Here is an 18,181-nt window from a genome sequence, read left to right as displayed (position 1 = left end):
ATATGGGGCGGGGAAGGGTAAGCTGTGACAATGTGAGAGAGTTGCATGGACATATATACACTACCAAATATAAAATAGATAGCTAGTGGGAAGCAGCCGCATAGCACAGGGAGATCAGCTCGGTGGTTTGTGACCACCTAGAGGGGTGGGATAGGGAGGGTTGGAGGGAGGGAGATGCAAGAGAGAAGTGATACGGGAACATATGTATATGTATAACTGATTCACTTTGTTATAAAGCAGAAACTAACACACCATTGTAAAGCAATTATACTCCAATAAAGACGTTAAAACAAACAAACAAACAAAAAACAATGGAAAGATAATGTGTATTTGTATTTTATTGAATCTTTCTATCCAGAGAAACAAACCATCAGTCTATTTATTCATGTCTTCTTTCATTTTCTTCAGTGAATTTTGTCTGTATAATTCTGTACAATTCTGCATAATATGTCAATATAATTTTTTGATAAGTTTGTGTTTTCTAGGAATATAATCACAAAATTTGAAAACAATAATTAAATCATCACTTTACAAAAAGAAAGAATCATAGAGAAATGCAACATGTCAATGATAGAAATACAAAGCTGTACAAAAAATAACGAAAGATTAGAGGTTCTTTAACTGTCTAATCAGAGTAATAATGGAATGAATTATGGGATATTAAACCAATGAAATATTCTGCAGATATTCATAACTGTATCTCTGAGAAATTTATAATAATACAGCAAAATATGATGTGTACTGGTAAAAAGAAAACTAAATAGAATTTGATATTGCTTATATACACCTATGAAAATCCCTAAAGGTGAACATAGATAAAACATTAGAAGAAAATATACTAAAGGATAAAAGACACGACCTTTGAAGGATAATATTTAAAGTGGGTTTTTTTCTCTTATTTCTCCTTTTTGTATTTTCTTAATTTTCTCTAATAAGAAAGGAAAACATTTTTAAAATAAGAAACTGTACAGTTTTTTTCTCCTTTCTTTCAGTTGGATCGCCCCGGTATGGCTTTATTACTTTATAACAGTGACATTTTCTGATCTGGGAAATAACCTCACAAAATGGGAAAGCAAATTCAAAAATCAATGTTCATTTGTTTTAAATTATATGTGATTTTGAATTCTTCATTCTTCACCAATAATCTAAAGGTAACACACAAAAAAGGTAAAACTTGGAAGTCCTGTCATTTTTTATTTAAATCCAACATGGTGGATAGCATGTGTGTAGCATGAAGTGTTACTTTGAAATCATTTTTTTTCCAAAGTGACAAACTACCAAATGAAAAAGAAGACATGTTTGTGAAAAAGTAATTTCCAATATTGTTAGATGGAAATATAACAGGTTTAGCTAAGCAAGGACTAAACAAGGGATCATTTATATATTTAATGAATCACATAGGGAATAAGTTATTTATAGAATTGTAATTTGGTGTATTTGTTAAATTTCACTGGTATTAAAAAAAGCATTATCATAGCACAGTTATTGCTTTTTGAAATTTATTATTTCTTTAATAATCACTATGTGAGAAACTACCCTTTAAAATACGTCTTAGGGTCTTCTTCCATGTAGAACATATGATACCTAATATCATGTGAGCTCTTAATGTAACCATCTGAGAAATAATATAGTATAATTACCTACCATTTTTAATCTATCTTAGCCATTTCCAATACTCATGACCATAACATACAACTGAAAAAGAATAACAATAATAAAAGGACTGACAAACCATATATCAATTCTTAATAGGATACAAAGATTTTCTGGGTTAACAAAGATTCGAGTGAACGTTCCAAATAGTTTACTCAGTTGATGGCCTATTCCAAAGTACGAGACAAATTCAATGCAAATCGTTATTTCATACGGAAAAGCTAGAGTAGCACTTTCAGAATAAAGCAAATTTCCCATGGACTGAATGTGGCACATCTTGGCCTATTTTGTGATAGAGATTGCCAAAAGAGGAGGAAATGTATATCTTATTCTTATTTGAGGACCTAGAGTTCATATTTATTTAAGTATATATTTGATTTATTTAAAGTAATAAATCTAAAATAAGGAGTGTGCTGCAAAATACATAGTATGTAGCCTAGGACAATTCATCTTTTGATACTCTTGATGACATCTCAAAGCAAAATATTATTTATCATAATTATTTTTGGAGAGAATACTAGTTAGTACATAATTTAATTTCTTATAATGACCTAAAGTCACATTTTCTAATCAAAGTTTCAATTCTCCTCCTCCATGTCCTAGATTTTCTGGTCAAATGCAGTCTCAGAAATATATACAAACTTAATCAGAAAAACACTGATGCACTCCAAGGGAAAATACACTGTGTGTGTGTGTGTGTGTGTGTGTGTGTGTGTGTGTGTGTGTGTGTGTATTTTGGGGTGTGGGTCAGGGTAGGGAGAAAGAAAGAAAAGTGGGAGAGAAAACTAGATATCTAGATAGATTTAAACTATATGAAAAATACATACAGAAAAATTAAAGACTGCACATTATATTTCAATAATCCTTGAAAATGTTTTAGCAATATCTGGATCAGAGTAATCAGCTAAATTCTGTATGGTGAGGCTTGCTTTTATGGTTAAGAGCGTCACAATCTAAGAATCTTCATGTTGAACATAAATAACCACTTTTCCTTTTGAGTATAGAAACTGAAGGAGATTGAGCTCGTGGATTTCTAACTAAAAGATGGGATCCAGAAGTTGTTTTACCACACACGCAGATTCTCGACATACCTCATTTTCAGATGACTTGCTTCTTACCCTCAAAGAGGAATACAGAAAATAAAATCAGTTATTGAAATAGTGTTTTTGAACTAATGTGATAACACATACAGAGCTAGACCTAAACATCTTACCAACTGGCATATATTAGGTATTCCAAAATGCAAAATCTGAGGACAACTCAGATGCCTTTAGAATGAGAAATTGAGATACTGCATAAGGAAAAGTTAGGAAGTAATGAAGTGACAATAAATTCATGAAGTGACAACTGTCATAGTTGGCTCTGTAGCAAAACTGAGTCTCTCCAACTAAGGATCATCCCACATTCCCTTGGGGGTTTATGAGTTCTCTGAGAATTCAAAACTTTTACTTTTTCATTTAAAGGTAAGCCTTAAAACTAATTTTGACAAGATTAAAGGTTAAGCACTCTTTTTCAGTGATAATTACCATGTGAGAGACATTTTAAAAGTATAAGCCTTTAGTTTTCCAAGTCAGTGTTTCTCAAACTGGTGAACCTTGGAATTTTCAGGGACTAATAAGAAAATGTCTAATTAGTCACATGAGGCCTGTGAGTCCCAAATCTTCCTGATCATCTGAGGCATTAAATATGTCTTTCCCAGCTCCTCCCTTACAGAGTCAGCAGTCTCAGTAGGGACTGTGGAATGTAAAAATGATAGGATTACCTGAGGTAATTTTTACCGCCAGGCAAGTTTGGCATGTACTGCATTAAAGGAAATTGGCTCTCAAGTATAAAGCTCAGAGGATTAGAGGCAAGAAGAGACATTTGTTTGGCTCCAAAGCCCCTAATATTTTACTACATCAGGTAGAACTCCATTACCACCCACTTCCAAATTCCATCCAGTGCCATAACCAACTAATCAAATTCACTTCAGTATACCATGCAGCTTGGTACTGGTTATTTACCTTATTGTGAAATCAACACTCTTGTATGTGGAATTACAATTTGCAATTCTGTCCTCGTTATCCTGAATTTTCTTCAATAGAACTGTCTTGCCTCTGCATATAAGGAGTTGAAGATGCAGTTAGTAAGCTGAACTATTTGAATTTTAGACACTTCTGGAAATTTATGCAGACAACAGAAAGCATATATGCATTTGATAGTGCTTTAAAAAAGAATCAGAGGACTTCCTGCTCTGATGTGAAGGCAGGCCCATCAGCATGAATCAAAACAAAGGAATCATTTCCTCTTTTTTTTGATGCTAATTCACTCTGGAGTCATCCTTCTGAGTCTCCGCTTAAGGGTTTTAAAAAACTTGGGGAAAATATGTCACAAAATGGATCCATTTTAAATATTACAGGGACTTGCGGGCTTATTCGTTGTTGGCACTTGCAAGTCCTCAATCAACAGTCTAAAAGACAACAGAGCTCACTAATCCCCACTGACTACTTTTAAACAGATTGCAGATTTCAGTATCCAATGGAAACGTAAAGGCAATAGCATGGAAAGATTGCAAAGCAACTCTTCTAGTGTCTGGCCAAGTCAAAGAATAAAGAAGTTCCCCACCTACTTCTTTATATTCACTCAGACAGTGAAGGAAAGTGTACTGACCACTTCTGTCTTCTGGCTCTTTCCCAGCTGGGCAACCTTACCTCACTGCAATTTCCCTTTACCCTACCCTGCTCCAGATATACAGTCACCTTTTTGTTTCTCAAGGCTGAATCCTTCTCATCCTTAAAGATTCCAGGCCCCTTAGAGAGGCCTTCTCTGATAACTCTATATAAAATATCCACTTCTGTCTACTTTCTATCATATCACACCACTTTTTTTTGCATAGAACAGGAACTTTAGCTGTCTTGTTTACATTTGTATACCCAGTACATGTACCAGTCCCTGGATCACAGAAGGTCTTAAATACCTTCACTTCCTTTAAAGTGAAGGAATGAATAAGGGAATGAATTAGTAAATATCCTGTATCTAGTATTCACCTAAACAGTAGAGATGCCAAGTTGAATCAGACATGGTAAACTCACAGAACTTACCGAGCCAGATGAACGTTAGACAAGTTTAATACCCAAGGTCTGTGTTTTAGAAAGATCACTGTGGATGGGTAAAGTATGAAAATGGATTGGAAAAGAGCTGGACTGAATGTAGGCTAAGTACTTTGGAGACTATCACAGTAAAGCAAACAAAAAATTATGAGGCTCCAAAGTAAGGTGGTGATAGAAGGAAAGAAAAAGAAAGTGATCCTAAAGATGTTAAGGAGGGTGAATTAATTGTCTGTAAGAAATGAGGAAGATGTTGAATTTTGATCTTAGAATACAGTCTTAGGTAACTACATAAATAAAGGTGACTTTCACTGAAATAAGGATATAGTAAAAGGATGATGTTGTTGTTAAAATGTATAAGAAGGAGAGAAAATATTATGTGTTAAGATTCTAACATATTGAGTTTGAACTGTCCAATATGTGTGTTCTTTCCACACCACCAAGCAAGTAACTCAGTTCTCTGTGGACACTGACCAGGCATTTCACAAATTTAGCTCAATTCTGACACTATCTATCTGGAGTTAACCATCAAATGCCACAGCTTAAGGGCTCAGTCCCACAAGCCTGCCCCTCTCCCCCACTCCCAATTCAGCACTAATTCCAAATCCAGGTTGTCACCTGTGCTTCTAATTCACAGGCTATAGATCAGAGGTTCCAACACCCGCCTCCTGGGGTTCCATTAATTTACTACAGCAGCTCACAGAAACATTTACTTAATAAATCACCAGTTCATTATAAAGGGTATTATAAAGGATACAGATGAACAGCCAGATGGAAGAGATGTATAGGGTTGGGTCTAGGGAAAGGGGTGGGGAGCTTCCATGCTCGCCCACTGTACCACTCTCTCCAGATCTCCATGTGTTCACCAGTCTGGAAACTCTCTGAAGCTCATCCTTTCGGGCTTTCCTTGGAGGCTTCATTTCTTAGACATGACTGATTAAATCATTGGCCATTAGTGATTGGACTCAATCTCCAGACCCTCTCCCCTCCCCAGATGTGGGGTTGGGGTAGGAGTAGGCGGGAGTACTGAAAGTTCCAACCCTCTAATCATGTGGTTGGCTCCACTAGCAACCAGCCCTCAGCCTTAGGTTACCTAGGGGCTTTTCAAAAGTCACTTCATGAGCATAACAGAAGACACCCATTGCTCTCATCACTTAGGAAATCCCAGGGACTCAGGACTTCTGTGCCACGAATGGGGACAAAGACCAAATATATATTTCTCTTTACAAACCAGACTGTGACAGCTGTCTGTTGGATCCAGAACTTGAGATGTTCAGGGGGCATTTAGATAGATGTATCTGAATATTCCGGACAGAGATATAGGTTGGAAGTTTAAATGGGGCATCTTTGGTACATACAGAGATTGTACTAAAAACCATAGAAAGCAAGGAAATAAGCCAAAGAGCTCTAATAGAAATAGAACACACGAAGGTCAAGGACAAAATCGGAAGGTGTACATGAAAATAGGCACTCATAGAAACACATGCAACACATGCATCAAGGGGTGGCTGGCTTAGCATTCATAAAAGGAATAAAAATTTCCACTGCACCTGGCTAAAACGATTGCCCATACAGCGTAGTTATAAAGTAGAACAGTCCCCTTGGGAAGGCCATGTGCTGAATGAAAGAGTTGGAATAAAGCCAGAAACTACTATCTTCCCAATATACTAGGTACCAATGTATCATATAGCCTTTGGTAACTGTTACCCTTTAAGGAAAAACAAAGACAAAAAACACCTGACATTTACCAAAAATGTAAAATTCTTTCCTTAGAAAAGTCTGAATCATTGACATAATTTTGTGAGCCAAAAAAAAAAAAGCAAGGATAAGTAATCAGAAATAGATATACCTTTGGGCTTCCCTGGTGGTGCAGTGGTTGAGAGTCCGCCTGCCGATGCAGGGGACACGGGTTCGTGCCCCTGGTCCGGGAAGATCCCACATGCCGCAGAGCGGCTAGGCCCGTGAGCCATGGCCGCTGGGCCTGCGCGTCCGGAGCCTATGCTCCGCAACAGGAGAGGCCATAACAGTGAGAGGCCTGCGTACTGCAAAAAAAAAAAAAAAAAAAAGAAAATAAGATGATACAAGTTTTAATTCAGTCTGCTAATGTGTATCTGATCCTTCTCCTCCCAAAGGAGTCCGCTCTTTCTATAAATGCGTACACCTGAGCCATGAAACTTATAAGGGTAACGTGTTTACCGAGTATGTGCAAATTTAAAAGTCCCGTAATTAAAGCATCATAGTTTTTAATATCCACTAAAGGCTTTTGTCTCACCCCACCACCCTGCTCTATTCTAAATCATCACATGAAGAATATGGATATTCCTACTGATGGTTTGAAATGAAAGCTGGAATTACTTCTTAAAAGGGAACTGGTGAATGAGAGCAAAAATTAAAATTTTTAATTAAAAAATTTAAAAGCAGCAGGCTGTTTTACTGCATAGAAAACTACACATTGAATGATGTTTTACTTCAGTGAATGTGCCTTAATAGACTTTTGAACCTCTGTACAACTTAGCTTGTATACTCTCCTTTCTTCCATCTGTCTTTTCTAATCAAATCACCAAGTCAGTTAATGAACACCTAACTAACCCTGTGTTAGACTGTGAGAGTCTAGCAATGCTCCTGCTTTTATATGGCTCACTGTCAAGTTTATACAGTACCGCTCCAGCTGGATTTCCGTGCTACTTCAGTCCCTTCTGATTTACTTTGACAGATCCTTGATTAGGGCTCTCACCTAGTCTATTTCTAACAAAAGAGCCCTATCCTAACCCAGGACACTAAACCACCTGCCCTACCCACCCTCAAAAGCAGGCAAACCTACATGTCTACTGGCCTGTTCTGGTTCTAGAACTAGCTCTGCTTAGTATTTAGCTCCTTCTTCACCATTTGAGTTTTTCTTCATTAATTCTGGCTCCAGTGAGGAAAAAGCCTTTCTAGAGAAAGCAGCATTTGAGCTGGAACTTGGAAGAAAAAAAAGTATATGGATTCATTTCCAGCTGAGAAAAGAGAATGAAGAAAGGTATGGAAGTCTGTCCAGAGCAGAGCAGAATTACATAGATAATTTTTAAATACTAACAATGTCTGGGGCCCCAAAAGGAATGGGATACAATAAAGATAGTATAAATACCGTGAGAGCATGGATTTTTGTAGGCTTTATTGTAATGGGAGAAACAATGTCTCCATTTTTGAGCAATGTTTTCTTGGAAGCATGCACTGCACTTAATAATCTACCACGTCATTTGACCCACATAGACACAATGAAGTGAATGTTATAATTAGCACCATTTTATGGAGAAGGAAACTATCACTTAGAGAGGTGGAATTTGAATCCAGCTCTTTCTTAACCCGGAGCACTTGCTTTTACATTAAATTGCTTGGACAAGTCATTACACCTTCTGGCACCTTGAGAATCTAAGTCCTATTTCTCACATTGCTTCCTCAGGAAAATAGGTTATAACTTCTAAAAAATTAACTTTCAAATGAACTTCTAGAACACAATCTATTTATAACTAGATGGAATTGTTTATGTAGTCTACTTTTTTTTTTTTTTGCGGTACGTGGGCCTCTCACCGCTGCGGCCTCTCCCGCTGCGGAGCACAGGCTCCGGACGCGCAGGCTCAGTGGCCATAGCTCACGGGCTCAGCCGCTCCGCGGCATGTGGGATCCTCCCGGACCGGGGCACGAACCCGCATCCCCTGCAGGGGCAGGCGGACTCCCAACCACTGCGCCACCAGGGAAGCCCTTGTTTATGTAGTTTAAAATGCCCTCTCTCCTCATGCAAGATGATGTTTCCTACAGAAATAGCAAACTCACTAGATACGTGAAGACTTGAGGGAGAATATATGTCCTTATATAACATATTTTCTAATTCTAACCTGTTTTGAAAATGTTTACTTATCATTTTTTTTCTGCTCCACTAATTCATATTTATCCAAGACATATCTTGCGTTAACAGTCAATGCCTCTAAAATAAAGTGTACAAAAAGAGGACAGTAAAAGATAGCTACACTGCATGAACTTACCATTCATACCCAAGCTTGGATTCTGAATTTTTAATAAACTTTTACTTTCAAAGCCTTTGCCATTAAAACCTTTGCTTTACAAACTTTTTTCCACTTGTTATGCAGGAATGAATGAATCTCTCCCATCTAAAAACCACCCCTCCCCCCAACACACACACACACAAAATCACATTTCTAGTGTTTCCATTGATCAGTCAGAATTTACCCATCCAACAAATATTAAGATCCACCTATATGCTCGACACTGGGTCAACCACTGGGGTCCAGGGCTGGGTCCAGGAGGCAAGATGTATGTAATCCACACACATTTCAATAGATTCACATGCTGTCTTTAAATTAAGGTAGTCCTCTGAACGAGACAATTGTCTTTTAAGGCACAGACCTTCCTGGGATACAGCTACACTACTTAAACTGTGAAAGACTTCATGTTTCTCCTGTTTTCCTATGGGTGCTTGACAGTTATTGATTTAAATACACACCCCAAAACAGTAAATGTTGGTATGTATATTTAAATGCTGGTAATGAGAATTAAAAATTGTGAACACCAACTACTTCAAGAAAAATAATAACATTGCCAGGGATGTTGTCCAAAGAATTAGTCAAGCATAAGTCTACAACCTTTAAAAGGAAAAATACACACATCCAATATTGTCCCCTAAATTGTTGTCAGTATAACACCTTGTTTTTAATTATCTACAATTCATATAAGAGCTTTACTGAAATTTTAATTGCAGGGTTTATTTTAATATATACTTGCTATTTTATAGCACTGGACATAAGTACTAAATTTTGAGATCTGTATATTAATAAAATCAGAGGGATTCTGATTGTTTCATTCAAAACACTCCTAATTTTGTGAAATTTTCCACCAGATCAAGAGTCCTTACTGCAGCCATGAAGGGAAAAGAGTAATTGACCTCTATACTGTTAAGTAAAAAATGTTTAACATTTATATCCAGAATATTTCAAATTGCATTTATTGATACCTGACAGAGCTTTTATTATTGATAACATAAATATAAACATAATTCTAATTTAAATTTGGAACTCTCAGTGATTTCAATATTAATGTGACATCTCTCTTTGTTGATTTACTGTAGAAGGACTTCACTCAAGTTAACTCAAAGGGCCTAAGTTTTGCTACATCTGGAAATCCTGCTGAAAAATATGGCAGAGCTGCACTTGCTGTACATCAAGGAAAAGTAAGAGCAAGTTACAGGTGTCCAGACTGAGAAGTATCATGGCTAAGAATTGGGAAACTAGAATAAGACTACCTAGGGTCAAATATTGCCATTAGCATTTACTGGCTCTGTGACCACGGACCCCATCTTCCAAGTAAGAGTGATAAGATAAAAAGACATAACTCACCAAAGGCACTTAGGCAAGTGCCAGGCAAAAATAAGAGTTCAGTATAAACAACCTATCACAAAATAAACTGACATTGCTGGGGACATGCTAAGCACCTTATATGGACTGTTTCATTTAATCCTCACAACACCACCAAAAAGTATGTGCTATTATTATCCTCATCTTATATGTAGTTGATATTTTGTTAAAGAGAGAAAGAGAAGGGTGGGGGGAGAAAGGAAGGAAGATTAAACTTCTTAAAATGAAAAGATTAGATAACAGAGAACTTGTTCATGGACGGTGTTTAACAATTCTGGATGTTATAAATTTATAACTAATTAGCTGAATATTTATAAGCAACTACATTTAACTACAGACATTTATCAATCACTCAGTGCCTAATTATAAAGTCTACTTATTACCTGGGGTTTTTATTGCTTCTCTTTTCCATCCATTTCATGGCATATATAGTTGCTGTCAGAAAAACAAAGCTAAGTCAGACTTTAGATCAATTACACATACGTAGTCGGTATCTCTTACACGCATAGCACTGTGAATATCCCTGTTTGGGGAGGAGGGGAGAAGTGAACCAGGGAATGATATTGTTAGGGATTAGGGAGAGACTGAACAAACAAAACCTGGTGGGAGAAATTAAAGACACCCATCATCATGAATAATCAAGATAGGTTTTTAAAAACTTAGTTAAAGCTTCAAAGCAAAAGAAAAATTCCATTTAAATAACCATTCGCAGATTAAATACATTTGTTCTAGTAACATTTCCTTGGGCACTTTTCTTCCCTAGCACTCATCTGACCTCCTTAAAATTTGTCTGCATCTTTTGTTTCTCAGAACTGCTCCTCAGGCAAATTTCCTGTGCTACATCTCCAAAGACAAATAGAGGTGAAGAATGTTTCATAGTAAAATAATAATTTCCCCAGCATTATTAGTTCATCTCTGCTCACACTGGAAGTACTTAACATTGTAGTTTGCTTTGTCACCTGCATGCACTTGATTTATCAATATAGATGTAGAAAATAATTTGTATATTTACATAGTGTATACTTCATTCTTTTGTCATTCCAATGGACCTCGTTTTGTGTCCTCCTCATAAAGCTGACTATATGTTTTATTAAAGTATATCTGGGATTCACTGTAAGGTTTAAGAAAAATCAGTAGCCTTAGAACTGGAAATATCTAGGTTTGCACCCTAGGGTTCCCCCCCCTAACTATGTGGCCTTAAGCAAATCATTTAACCATCTTAGATTCAGCTTCCTCTTTTCTAAAATTACAATAATTATCCTTGCCATAATTATCCCATAAAATGTCTGGAAAACCCAGATGTAATATATGTGAATTAAAAAAAAATTTGGTATTACTAGAGTATCTCTGGTCCTGATGTAGTTTATTTTGTCTCTGACTTTAGTCCTAGAAATAAAAGATCTTTCCAAGTAATTAAACGAAATGTGTTGCTGGTCATACTGTTGATAGAAGTCTCAGATGTTTGAATACTTATCCCACTAAATGCTTAGCCAATGACCCTGACAACTGGGAGAGAAGTCTTCAGTAGAGTAAGTACCATCATACTCTTATTTATTCCTTCTTCTCTTGATTGGGTTGAACCATAATCTTAAAGGCATACTTACCTTATTTGCAAAGGCACAGAGCGCCCACTGGTGCCAGCTCACTTTACCAGTGTTTGGACGAATGGACCCAGAGATTCAGACCACCCTCCAATCCCCTCTCCAGTCCATCCTCCAGGACCACTTCTCTGCAGGATCTTAGCTTCCAAGATCAGCTAACGTTATTTTTTGCGGTTAAATCCTCATTGCCAACCAACCATGAGCTGTCAGATCTGCCAGAATTATTCCACCAAAGTGAAAACCACCACCAACTGTCTGGTCCACCTGCAAATGCAGGCATCCTACACCTACCTCTCGTGTTTCCATTTCCACCATGAAGATGTGGTCCTGGAGGGTGTAAACCACCTCTGGGCAACCACCTGATCAACCTCCAGAGGCCTGACAGCCCCAGAACAGACTGGGCAGAAGGCTCACCTTCAAGCCCTACAAGGAGCCTTCCAAGCCCAGTGGCCTTCCTCATTCCAGAGTCCCCTCCCAGGTGTGGACTAAATGGAAACAATAAACAATAAACTTTCCTTTTACATAAAAAAACCCACCCTTTGGAGGTGATTCATTTAGTTATTCATTCATTTATTTTTATCTCTCCAGTGGGAAGAAGAATTTATTCCAACTTAAAAAATTGTAGAAGGCTTCCCACAATTAGTTGGATTGAATTCTTCATTGCTTCCAGGATGAATTCCAAACTCCTTGCAGTGGCATTTAGAGAATTCATCACTTTTCCCAAAATATATTTCCAATCTTTATTTCTCATTTTTCTAAACTCTTATGCCACAATAATATCAAGCCACTGGATTTTCTGCAAACACAATATATATTTCAATCCCTTTCTCATTTCATCATGCAATTCCTCTACCTAGGGATGTCCTTCCTTCCCTTCTCCATCTGCTGCCTTCTTACCCCACTTCTAAGACATAATTCTCAAATACTTTCTTCATGGGGAATCCTCTCCTAGACGGCCCACCTTAACCCATCCTTCAGATTGACCCTGAGGAAGGTCAATGGCTGTTTATCAAGCACTTTATGGAAGAGATTTCTTCACTGGGCTAAAAATTGAACTAGATCATTTCAAAAGTCCTTTGTGATAACTCAATAAAATGTTTCCAAGCTTGGGAGGAGCAAATTGTCAGCATACAACTGACTTTTATACTGATACAAAGGCACAACACAACTAGAGTCTAGCCTATTTTGAATTTAGTATATTTCCAAAGTTGACAGCCACTTTTCAGTCCAGGACCAAAAGTTTTCATTTCAGGATTTTTTACGACAAATTGTTCTAAAAGGTTATCTAGAATTCTCTTTTTTGTTTATTTGTTTGATTTTAATATCCGTTCCATTTTAGCAGCAAAATGTTTCTTTTCATAATTTTAAGTGTCTAGGTCTAGGGAGTTTAATAATCATGGTTCCATTTTGTTTTGTGTAAACTGGGAAGTGTTAATTTGTTCCTAGAATTCCCACCTCTGTAAGGAAGGTATGATGGGTTGTCATAATTTCTTATCGTGATGGGGAAAAAATGTTAATGCATGAATGGTCACATCTTCCTTCACTCTCCTATCCTTGCTGGGCTTCTGAGCTATTTATTATCCTGATTCTTGTGTTGGCCAGATTATGGTGTAGGTATCAAGCGGCAGAGTCAAAAAAAACCCAAAAAACAAACAAACAAACCCAACTAGATTACTTACTTTAAGGTAGGCAAAGTCTATTCTTGAAAGAAAAGAGTAGATTTGAAACAAAGGAGGGAAAGGAGAAATAAATAGAGAAGACCAAGAGTGGTGTGAATTTTTAGATAGAGAATTTGAAGAAGGAGAGACAACGAAAGAGGAAGTGGGGAAAGAGCAAATAAACCAAAAGTTGGGGAAGGGGTGAAGAGAAAATTGAGGGCAGCAGCCTTACTGTGTTTATCAGCTGGGGGGATGGTTGGGAACCAGATTTTTAGGATATTTTGCAGTGCTTCATGGGACAACCACTCTTGGCATTTTTCAAGAATACACACAAAAATAATTTAATTTTCAATCTTTAGATTGAGTTTCTCATGCATGTCATACCCAGTAGGACACCATGCTGTTGAAATGGGCTACATGGTAGTTCAGCTGTATTCAGGTTACCTACTATAATACTTATCATTATTGTAATTGTTTCTTTAGTGGCTTGTTTTTCTTACTATACTACAATCTCTATGAGGATAGGGATTCTGTCTTAATCATTTTTGTAACCCTATCCTCTAGGACAATATCTGGCAAGTACTAGGTTCTCAATAAACATTCATTGAATGACTGAATGAATGAACATGATGCCAGAAGCCTTGACCAACTATAGTCACAGTAACATAGAAGAAAAGTCTTAAGATAGAAAATGTCTTCAAAGTTTGGGACGAGTTATGAAACAATATTTTTTCCCCAAAGGTAAGAACAGACACCGCCTACAGTTTTCTCCAGCAGTGATTTTCCTTTTTGCATGGGCAAATTACACATCAGAGCACCCACACAGTGTCTTGCAAAAGAGAACAAATATGATATACAAAGCATTCTGCTGATCATAAAGAGGAAAAGACACAAAGTAGACAGTAGAGATAATAAATGTGTTGGTGTCTATAATTTACAGCATTTATGTGAGAATCCACTGTAGCTGCAAACTATATTTTCCCCAAAAGGTCAACATATTCAAATCAGATAGTTATATTCTTAAAATATTCTGATTGATTTTGAGTGAAGCCAGTAGAAGATTCAATGTATTCGCAACTCCAAAATTTGTAAGTCAAATTTTGTTGCATAGTAAATTATATTTTGATTGCTTTTGTTGAGGGTTCTAATCAGGGGGATGCATTCATTCATTAGCCAGATATTTACTGAGAATTATAATGTACCAGGCACTGTGCAATGTACTAGAGGCTGAACAAAGAACAGACGCAATCCATACTCTTAAGGAACCTAGGAACCATAAATGCAATACAATGGGGATATAATGGACGTCTGTGTGGAGTAAATGGGCGGTGAGCCTCAGTCTGTGCAGAGGAACCAAGAAGCGGTTCACATATAAAGGTAAATCTGGAGCTTCGTCATGTAAGGACAAGGAGCTCAGGATCAGTTCAGTGCGTTTAGTGAAAGACATCTTGTTCAGTATTGCTAAACATGAAAAAGTGAAGAATGACAGGACTTCAGGCCAGAAAGGTGACCAGGGGTCTTGCAGGCCTTGCTATGAAGCATGGATTTCATTCATTCTGGGGGAAATCTTTGTATCCTTCTGACTGCATTGTGAAGGCTAAGTAGAGAGCAGTGAGACTGGAGGCAAGGAACTTTAGAAGACCCTTGGAATTGTCCAGATGAGTGATGAGGATCTGAAATAAGACAGAATAGGTAGGGGAAGAAATGAATTGTGAGAAGGAAACATCTTTAGGAATTTTCAACACCTGGTAACTGACTGGATATGGGAAGGAAAGTATGGATGTGAAAAATGACTCCCAGGGCTTCCCTGGTGGCACAATGGTTGGGAGTCCGCCTGCAGATGCAGGGGACACGGGTTCGTGCCCCAGTCTGGGAAGATCCCACATGCTGCTTAACGGCTGGGCCCGTGAGCCATGGCCGCTGAGCCTGCGTGTCCGGAGCCTGTGCTCCACAACAGGAGAGGCCACAGCAGTGAGAGGCCCGCGTACCAGAAAAAAAAAAAAAGACTCCCAGCTTTCCAGATGGGAGACTGTGTAAACAGCTGTGCAAATCCATGGATTTGGGAACACTGAAAAGGATAGGAGGCTAATGAGTCCAGTTTGGGGCATGTGGAGTTTGAGCATATTTGGGACATCCAGGTGGTGATCAGGAGCAAACTCCCAGCTGTAGAAAGAAACCTGAGAGTTTTTTAGGTACACATGGCCATTGAACATGTGAAGAACATGACAAGTGTTGGGAATATCTTAAAGCTGTTACCTCCAATTTGTCTATTATCTAAATCCAGATTTTTACATATGAAGGTCTGTTGAAACAGTAGTTTACAAACTTTAGTTTCCTTCTCACATTCGGAAAATGTGAAACACACTTAACAGGTACCAAAAGCTTAGTACAGCAGGATTTTCAACTTAGCTGACAAGTTCAGTGATGGTGTAGTCTCAAAACTTTGGGGAGATACAAGGTATGAAAGGCCCTCCAGATAACTGACTTCTTAATCCATGGCTTATCACTGATTAAAAGTAAGGCATATCCTTGTATACATAACTATCAAAATGTGTATTTTAGCAACAGAAAATTCCATGATCTCCTACTGATGTACTGTTTCTTTTTTTTTTTTTTTCATTCAAATGTAAGAAATTGAGAAACTATGGACCACTTTGCTTTGTTCTTCTTCTGGGGTTTATCTTATTCCTTCATTTAGAACATATTCCTCTGTTGCTTCATTTTGCCTAATTCTCTGTTTTTATTTCTATGTATTAGGTGAGTTAGTTACATTTCCTGATCTTGGAGAAGAGGCCTGATGTAGGAGATTCTCTATGGGGCGCAGCAGTGCATTCCTCTCTGATCACCAGAACTATATTCTCCTGCGATGCCTCCTATGTCAACTGCATTGGCCCTTCTGTTATGATGGGACAGACAACTGTGGTAGATGGGGCTAGCCCTTGGCGCAGTTGACTGCCAGGCCCTGTCTCCCGTAGAGGCTGCCAGCCACTGGCGGAAGGGGCCGTGTCCTGCCTCAGCTGGATGCATGGCCCGGGGAATCCCAGGGCTGGTGCCAGTCCATTGGTAGGTGGGGCTGGGTCCCACTGTGACTAGCTACTTGGACTGGGGCGTCCCAGGACTGGTGCAGACCAGTTGCAGGGGGGTAAGTCTCTGGCACTAATAAGTAGAGGGAGGACTCCAAAATGGTGCTCGTCAGCATCGGTGTCCTTATTGTAGACCAAGCTCCCCAAAATTGCTACTGCCAATAGCTGTGTCCCCAGGGGATGTTCCAGTCGCTTCCTGCCGCTCTGGGAGGCTCTCTAATATCAGCATGTGAGTCTGACCCAGGTTCCTTTCAAATTACTGCCTCTGTGGTGGGCCTCAGAGTATGTGAGATTTTATATGTGCCTTTTAAGAGTGGAACCTTTGTTTCCTACAGCCCTCCAGCTCTCCTGTATGCAAGCCCTGCTGGCCTTCAAAGCCAGATGTTCTGAGGGCTCGTCTTTACAGTGCAGGACCCACAGGCTGGGGAGCTCAATGCGGGGCTCAGACCCCACACTCCTTGGGGAGAACCTCTGCAATTGTGATTATCCTGCCTTTTGTGGGTCGCCTACCCAGGGGTGTGGGTCTTGACTATACTACATCTCTGCCCCTGCTACCCATCTCGTTGTGGTTCCTTCTCTATATCTATAGTCGTGGAAAATCTTTTCAGCTAGTCTTCAAGTCATTCTCATGGACAGTTGCTCTGTAAAGAGTTGTAATTTTGGTGTGCCTGAGGGAGGAAGTGAGCTCAGGGTTTTCCTACTTTGCCATCTTGGCCACTAATTTTACCCTTTTAAAACTTATCTTTTTAAGACTATTTTTTAAAAAACCCTGAGAGGTTGAATTAGAACTAAAAGTATCTGTATGAACTCAGACTTTTAAAAATAAACAGAGGTAGATTTAGAAATAGTCATAAAGGTATGTACTTACATCTCTGTCTCCTTCTCTCCCTCTCTCCACATACATACACACACACACACACACACATTCCTAGTTTTGTCCATGAAAGAAGCTTAGAAGCAATAAAATTCCAGCAGCACTAAGCACTCTGAGAATACATCTCTTGGTTTCCAAATACCACTCTCCACCAAAAGGAACCCGGGCTTCCTGGGGACATGCTGGCTCAAGGGAGAAACAGGGGAAGAAGAAAATAAGCCTGGACATAAATTAAGCAATAAAATAAGGAGATGCTCACAGGCCAAAACTTATCTAATTTGAGTATTAATATAAATGAGTATATAGAATTACAATCTATTGAATAAAACAGTGACCTATGATTCCATATTGATATAGATAGATAAGTAGGTAAGAGAAACATTTCTAGGATTCTATTATTCCATACTGATATAAAAATAAAGAAATAAATAAGACTTTAAACATTTTTAATAAGTAAATAAGGAATGATACAAATGGGTAATCAGTATTTGACATCCGTTATAGTGGTAGTTGACAAGGATGGAAGGTATCAATATATTCTAAGACTTGGTAAGATTTGATAAGGAAAATGTATTGAGGTAATATCAGAATAACTTGCCACAAAACATGATGAAAATTTAGAAGGAAAATGATGACTCTAAGTTGGAGAAACTTTGTAAACACCAAATTGACCAAGTGATCAATGGTGGAAATCACCTGAAATTACAGGTGCCTTGATGTGGTACATTGAGAATGAGAACACAGCACTTTTTTTTTCTTCTTTTGTATTCCTACCAAGAACGCAGGAAAATATTCTTGTATTGAGGCTCTGTTCACAG

At 38.2% G+C, this 18,181-nt stretch overlaps 1 protein-coding gene across 4 annotated transcripts in view; it reads right to left on the bottom strand.

Moving 5' to 3' along the window:
• The window catches only part of MRPS30 (mitochondrial ribosomal protein S30), a 66,519-nt gene that overhangs the window by 14,907 nt on the left and 33,431 nt on the right, over positions 1-18,181 (bottom strand). For 2 of the 4 annotated variants that reach the window (XM_060142933.1, XM_060142937.1), the window contains 2 exons: positions 10,531-10,582; positions 335-2,772 (listed from right to left, as the gene is read on the bottom strand). The exons of 1 other annotated variant lie outside the window; for it this stretch is intronic. In XM_060142933.1, the coding sequence (XP_059998916.1) occupies positions 2,691-2,772; positions 10,531-10,582 (134 nt within the window). In that variant the 3' untranslated portion in view covers positions 335-2,690. Of the gene's footprint in view, positions 1-334; positions 2,773-10,530; positions 10,583-18,181 lie in introns of those variants that run through there. One more of the 4 variants, XM_060142936.1, reaches the window with a different exon arrangement.

Source organism: Lagenorhynchus albirostris, chromosome 3, assembly GCF_949774975.1.
Source record: "Lagenorhynchus albirostris chromosome 3, mLagAlb1.1, whole genome shotgun sequence".
Lineage (NCBI taxonomy): Eukaryota > Metazoa > Chordata > Mammalia > Artiodactyla > Delphinidae > Lagenorhynchus > Lagenorhynchus albirostris.
Note: the sequence above shows the minus strand (reverse complement) of the source record. Positions and strands in the feature narration are given on the sequence as shown.